This window comes from Mya arenaria, chromosome 15 (assembly GCF_026914265.1).
Source record: "Mya arenaria isolate MELC-2E11 chromosome 15, ASM2691426v1".
Lineage (NCBI taxonomy): Eukaryota > Metazoa > Mollusca > Bivalvia > Myida > Myidae > Mya > Mya arenaria.
Genome location: NC_069136.1, coordinates 29,391,729 through 29,398,800, shown reverse-complemented (window position 1 = coordinate 29,398,800; position 7,072 = coordinate 29,391,729). Strand labels below are relative to the sequence as shown.

At 49.2% G+C, this 7,072-nt stretch overlaps 1 protein-coding gene across 1 annotated transcript; it reads right to left on the bottom strand.

Annotated features, from left to right (window-relative positions):
* Nucleotides 1-368: 368 nt before the first annotated feature.
* On the bottom strand, nucleotides 369-6,857 carry LOC128219278 (mucin-17-like). Its single transcript, XM_052927089.1, has 4 exons — nucleotides 6,847-6,857; nucleotides 6,393-6,548; nucleotides 3,530-5,225; nucleotides 369-3,404 (listed from the first exon to the last, which is right to left on the bottom strand). Exons 1-4 carry the CDS (start codon nucleotides 6,855-6,857, stop codon nucleotides 369-371), a joined length of 4,899 nt encoding a protein of 1,632 aa, XP_052783049.1.
* Nucleotides 6,858-7,072: the final 215 nt, after the last annotated feature.

Below are 7,072 nucleotides of genomic sequence, written 5' to 3'. Positions count from 1 at the left end.
TATGTGGCCCGTTTCATTCTTTAATCTGTAGTTACATCACAGATGGCATTATTTCTTGATTTTTCTTCTAAAACAAAGATAACATAACTGTTTTAATGCACAAGTTATCAATCTGATTTTTCCAAAAAAATCGACAAGCAGTTCAGCGGCCTAGCGGCTTAGCGACGTGAAGTTAGCGGTAAGGTGGCCTAGCGGCCTAAAATTATTTCCTATTTCAAAGCATGTATAGATGCTTTTTCTTGATAATGATAAATTAACTGCCAGGAAGGTGTGCCGGGGCCGAATGTAGTGCATTGACGAGTCTCTCGTTAAGGGTGCTGACAGGAAGGTGTACCGAGGCCGAATGTAGTGCACTGACGCGTCTCTCGTTAAGGGTGCTGACAGGAAGGTGTTGCCGGGGCCGAATGTAGTGCACTGATGAGTCTCTCGTTAAGGGTGCTGACAGGAAGTTGTACCGAGGCCGAATGTAGTGCATTGACGAGTCTCTCGTTAAGGGTGCTGACAGGAAGGTGTGCCGAGGCCGAATGTAGTGCATTGACGAGTCTCTCGTTAAGGGTGCTGACAGGAAGGTGTGCCGAGGCCGAATGTAGTGCACTGACGAGTCTCTCGTTAAGGGTGCTGACAGGAAGGTGTGCCGGGGCCGAATGTAGTGCACTGACGAGTCTCTCGTTAAGGGTGCTGACAGGAAGGTGTGCCGGGGCCGAATGTAGTGCACTGACGCGTCTCTCGTTAAGAGTGCTGACAGGAAGGTGTGCCGGGGCCGAATGTAGTGCACTGACGAGTCTCTCGTTAAGGGTGCTGACAGGAAGGTGTGCCGGGGCCGAATGTAGTGCACTGACGAGTCTCTCGTTAAGGGTGCTGACAGGAAGTTGTGCCGGGGCCGAATGTAGTGCATTGACGAGTCTCTCGTTAAGGGTGCTGACAGGAAGGTATGCCGGGGTCGAATGTAGTGCACTGACGAGTCTCTCGTTAAGGGTGCTGACAGGAAGGTGTACCGCGGCCGAATGTAGTGCACTGACGAGTCTCTCGTTAAAGGTGCTGACAGGAAGGTGTGCCGGGGCCGAATGTAGTGCACTGACGAGTCTCTCGTTAAGGGTGCTGACAGGAAGGTGTACCGCGGCCGAATGTAGTGCACTGACGAGTCTCTCGTTAAAGGTGCTGACAGGAAGGTGTACCGAGGTCGAATGTAGTGCACTGACGAGTCTCTCGTTAAAGGTGCTGACAGGAAGGTGTGCCGCGGCCGAATGTAGTGCACTGACGAGTCTCTCGTTAAAGGTGCTGACAGGAAGGTGTACCGAGGCCGAATGTAGTGCACTGACGAGTCTCTCGTTAAAGGTGCTGACAGGAAGGTGTACCGAGGCCGAATGTAGTGCACTGACGAGTCTCTCGTTAAGGGTGCTGACAGGAAGGTGTGCCGAGGCCGAATGTAGTGCACTGACGAGTCTCTCGTTAAGGGTGCTGACAGGAAGGTGTGCCGGGGCCGAATGTAGTGCACTGACGAGTCTCTCGTTAAAGGTGCTGACAGGAAGGTATGCCGGGGCCGAATGTAGTGCACTGACGAGTCTCTCGTTAAGGGTGCTGACAGGAAGGTGTGCCGGGGCTGAATGTAGTGCACTGACGAGTCTCTCGTTAAAGGTGCTGACAGGAAGGTGTGCCGAGGCCGAATGTAGTGCATTGACGAGTCTCTCGTTAAGGGTGCTGACAGGAAGGTATGCCGGGGCCGAATGTAGTGCACTGATGAGTCTCTCGTTAAAGGTGCTGACAGGAAGTTGTGCCGAGGCCGAATGTAGTGCACTGACGAGTCTGACGAGTCTCTCGTTAAGGGTGCTGACAGGAAGGTGTACCGAGGTCGAATGTAGTGCACTGATGAGTCTCTCGTTAAGGGTGCTGACAGGAAGGTGTACCGAGGTCGAATGTAGTGCACTGATGAGTCTCTCGTTAAGGGTGTTGACAGGAAGGTGTGCCGGGGTCGAATGTAGTGCACTGACGAGTCTCTCGTTAAGGGTGCTGACAGGAAGTTGTACCGAGGTCAAATGTAGTGCACTGACGAGTCTCTCGTTAAGGGTGCTGACAGGAAGGTATGCCGGGGTCGAATGTAGTGCACTGACGAGTCTCTCGTTAAGGGTGCTGACAGGAAGGTGTACCGAGGCCGAATGTAGTGCACTGACGAGTCTCTCGTTAAAGGTGCTGACAGGAAGGTGTGCCGGGGCCGAATGTAGTGCACTGACGAGTCTCTCGTTAAGGGTGCTGACAGGAAGGTGTACCGCGGCCGAATGTAGTGCACTGACGAGTCTCTCGTTAAAGGTGCTGACAGGAAGGTGTACCGAGGCCGAATGTAGTGCACTGACGAGTCTCTCGTTAAAGGTGCTGACAGGAAGGTGTGCCGCGGGCGAATGTAGTGCACTGACGAGTCTCTCGTTAAAGGTGCTGACAGGAAGGTGTACCGAGGCCGAATGTAGTGCACTGACGAGTCTCTCGTTAAAGGTGCTGACAGGAAGGTGTACCGAGGCCGAATGTAGTGCACTGACGAGTCTCTCGTTAAGGGTGCTGACAGGAAGGTGTGCCGGGGCCGAATGTAGTGCACTGACGAGTCTCTCGTTAAAGGTGCTGACAGGAAGGTATGCCGGGGCCGAATGTAGTGCACTGACGAGTCTCTCGTTAAGGGTGCTGACAGGAAGGTGTGCCGGGGCCGAATGTAGTGCACTGACGAGTCTCTCGTTAAAGGTGCTGACAGGAAGGTGTGCCGAGGCCGAATGTAGTGCATTGACGAGTCTCTCGTTAAGGGTGCTGACAGGAAGGTATGCCGGGGCCGAATGTAGTGCACTGATGAGTCTCTCGTTAAAGGTGCTGACAGGAAGTTGTGCCGAGGCCGAATGTAGTGCACTGACGAGTCTGACGAGTCTCTCGTTAAGGGTGCTGACAGGAAGGTGTACCGAGGTCGAATGTAGTGCACTGATGAGTCTCTCGTTAAGGGTGCTGACAGGAAGGTGTACCGAGGTCGAATGTAGTGCACTGATGAGTCTCTCGTTAAGGGTGCTGACAGGAAGGTGTGCCGGGGTCGAATGTAGTGCACTGACGAGTCTCTCGTTAAGGGTGCTGACAGGAAGTTGTACCGAGGTCAAATGTAGTGCACTGACGAGTCTCTCGTTAAGGGTGCTGATAGGAAGTTGTACCGGGGCCGAATGTAGTGCACTGACGAGTCTCTCGTTAAGGGTGCTGACAGGAAGGTGTGCCGGGGCCGAATGTAGTGCACTGATGAGTCTCTCGTTAAGTGTGCTGACAGGAAGTTGTACCGAGGCCGAATGTAGTGCACTGACGAGTCTCTCGTTAAGGGTGCTGACAGGAAGGTGTGCCGGGGCCGAATGTAGTGCACTGATGTTTGTACCGAGGCCGAATGTAGTGCACTGACAAGTCTCTCGTTAAAGGTGCTGACAGGAAGTTGTACCGGGGCCGAATGTAGTGCACTGATGAGTCTCTCGTTAAAGGTGCTGACAGGAAATTGTACCGAGGCCGAATGTAGTGCACTGACGAGTCTCTCTTTAAGGGTGCTGACAGGAAGTTGTACCGAGGCCGAATGTAGTGCACTGACGAGTCTCTCGTTAAGGGTGCTGACAGGAAGTTGTACCGAGGCCGAATGTAGTGCACTGACGCGTCTCTCGTTAAGGGTGCTGACAGGAAGGTGTACCGAGGCCGAATGTAGTGCACTGACGCGTCTCTCGTTAAGGGTGCTGACAGGAAGTTGTGCCGAGGCCGAATGTAGTGCACTGACGAGTCTCTCGTTAAGGGTGCTGACAGGAAGGTGTGCCGGGGCCGAATGTAGTGCACTGACGAGTCTCTCGTTAAGGGTGCTGACAGGAAGTTGTGCCGAGGCCGAATGTAGTGCACTGACGAGTCTCTCGTTAATGGTGCTGACAGGAAGTTGTACCAAGGCCGAATGTAGTGCATTGACGAGTCTCTCGTTAATGGTGCTGACAGGAAGGTGTGCCGGGGCCGAATGTAGTGCATTGACGAGTCTCTCGTTAAGGGTGCTGACAGGAAGGTCTGCCGGGGCCGAATGTAGTGCACTGACGAGTCTCTCGTTAAGGGTGCTGACAGGAAGTTGTACCGAGGCCGAATGTAGTGCACTGACGAGTCTCTCGTTAAGGGTGCTGACAGGAAGTTGTGCCGAGGCCGAATGTAGTGCACTGACGAGTCTCTCGTTAAGGGTGCTGACAGGAAGTTGTGCCGAGGCCGAATGTAGTGCACTGACGAGTCTCTCGTTAAGGGTGCTAACAGGAAGTTGTACCGAGGCCGAATGTAGTGCACTGACGAGTCTCTCGTTAAGGGTGCTGACAGGAAGGTGTACCGAGGCCGAATGTAGTGCACTGACGAGTCTCTCGTAAAGGGTGCTGACAGGAAGGTGTACCGAGGCCGAATGTAGTGCACTGACGAGTCTCTCGTTAAGGGTGCTGACAGGAAGTTGTAACGAGGCCGAATGTAGTGCACTGATGAGTCTCTCGTTAAGGGTGCTGACAGGAAGTTGTACCGAGGCCGAATGTAGTGCACTGACGAGTCTCTCGTTAAAGGTGCTGACAGGAAGCTGTGTCGGGGCCGAATGTAGTGCACTGACGAGTCTCTCGTTAAAGGTGCTGACAGGAAGCTGTGTCGGGGCTGAATGTAGTGCACTGACGAGTCTCTCGTTAAAGGTGCTGACAGGGTGTGCCGAGGCTGAATGTAGTGCACTGACAAGTCTCTCGTTAAAGGTGCTGACAGGAAGCTGTGTCGGGGCTGAATGTAGTGCACTGACGAGTCTCTCGTTAAAGGTGCTGACAGGAAGCTGTGTCGGGGCTGAATGTAGTGCATTGACGAGTCTCTCGTTAAAGGTGCTGACAGGAAGCTGTGTCGGGGCTGAATGTAGTGCACTGACGAGTCTCTCGTTAAAGGTGCTGACAGGAAGGTATGCCGGGGCCGAATGTAGTGCACTGACGAGTCTCTCGTTAAGGGTGCTGACAGGAAGGTGTGCCGGGGCTGAATGTAGTGCACTGACGAGTCTCTCGTTAAAGGTGCTGACAGGAAGGTGTGCCGAGGCCGAATGTAGTGCATTGACGAGTCTCTCGTTAAGGGTGCTGACAGGAAGGTATGCCGGGGCCGAATGTAGTGCACTGATGAGTCTCTCGTTAAAGGTGCTGACAGGAAGTTGTGCCGAGGCCGAATGTAGTGCACTGACGAGTCTCTCGTTAAAGGTGCTGACAGGGTGTGCCGAGGCTGAATGTTCTTTTCGGATTTATTGAATGACGCTTGCATTTTAGAAGAAACTAATGAAGGCAATGTTCTGACGTGCTCATGTGATAGAGTTCTGTTTGAGCACACGTCGTTGATCGTTGACTTTTCAATAAATACATGGTCGGGAACTGTACCATTAGGAATAAAAGTAAAGTCAACGTTTGATTTAAAAATACTCTGAGTAGATTAAAGGTTAATCTGATGCACACACGATTTCAACAGCACAGATCTAGGTGACATGACACCTTGACCAGTTTGCCTGTTCCAATCGCATGCTAGAATGACGGTGCCTTTAGCATGCGTACGGAGCATTCACGTCGTTTAAAGTTTCTTTGAACAAATAAAGATCCTTACAAGCAGGCATATAAATACAAAATATATATATACAGGCAGGTGAGTACCTCTTGATTCATTCCAAGAATTCGGTTCTTGTTAATAATGGGCCGATTGTACATACCTTTGTTACAGTTACGATACGATTAACTATTGTTGATAAGACGCTCACAACAACCTGATTAATGACGTCGTTGTTAACGTTTAAACGTAAACTATTTAATGATGTGCTCACATATTTAAATCAAGTACAGCTGAAACAGTTGTCTCAAATGTTGTTAAAATACAGCAAATAACAAATGTATCCATTAAACTTACAGAGCAGTATTGATTTGAACGTTAACAATCTGGTTAACTATTACAAAATTCTGAACAATCGGTCCAATGTCTAGTTTTCCTAAAAACTTGCACAATATGCTTATTTATCTAATGAATCGTATATAATTACGTATGAAGCATAATTGGTTGTAATATAATCAAAAAAGTTTAAAGATATGTGAAACAAGTTGTGTTCGCTGATAAGTTCTATGTCCACCTTATACCTATCTACATTGGTGCTTAACGTGTAAGCGGATGACATTATGCCCATACATTTCCAACATGAAATGTTTAAAATCACAGTTGCAACTAGTATTTAGTTGAAACTGATCACGGCAATCAGATAAGGTAATATACGGACTAGATGCGGTCAGTTGCTAATACTCGTCCATGGCTGAACCTAGTTGTTGCCATGGTAACGTTGATAATCATCGTCATCCCTGGTGTTACCATACCGCCTCACGTCAGTTTTGCGTCACTTCCGCTCCTGTTCAAACTCTTCCTTACTGACCCATTTGCAAAATACTTTCTTCTTCCGGCCAGAACTGCTCGCTTTCGACGACGGCAATGTCCTCCAGATATCATCCTCAGCAACGCTATGACCAGTATTCCCACACTGGCACCGGATTTTCAAACTGAAACATTTTTTTAAAAAATCAAAATGAATCTTATAATTCCTCACTAAAAAATATAATACCGAATATGTAAAAAAATATATATTTTTTTTTTTTTAAATATGCACTTTGTACTGTATAATATACTAACATGGTATTGAACGTTTCTCTACCCGGGTCACGTAATCATCTTATTACTCAGTTCAAAAGAACTTCTGCAGGTTGACAGTCATCGAAATTTAAGGATATGGTTTCTATATTCCGAACACTCCACCTTAGCCCGCGAAGAAATTTGCCTATCATACGTTTTTTTTTTTACTTTATTCCCATTTTTCTGTTCTCCTAGATTTTCTACCACCCTTGACTTCCGGTTTCAGAGTAAGCTTTTATAACAGCTCATTTCATTGGTCCATGAACTCCGCGAGACATTACGCGTATAAGTGTCAACAACTGTAATATTTGGACCGAAAGTGTTAATCCAGAGAAGTCTTTGACATTAAATTCCGCTTTGAGTGACTTGAGCGTGCTTATTTCGGGTCAGACTG

Bases quoted from the DNA above. Each gene is read 5' to 3' on its own strand.
- LOC128219278 (XM_052927089.1), bottom strand. The intron at 5,226-6,392 runs GTGACGCAAAAC...ACACCCTGTCAG, and splicing joins GAGTTTGAACAGGAGCGGAA to CACCTTTAACGAGAGACTCG. The intron at 3,405-3,529 runs GTCAGTGCACTA...GAGACTTGTCAG, and splicing joins GCACCCTTAAAGAGAGACTC to TGCACTACATTCGGCCTCGG.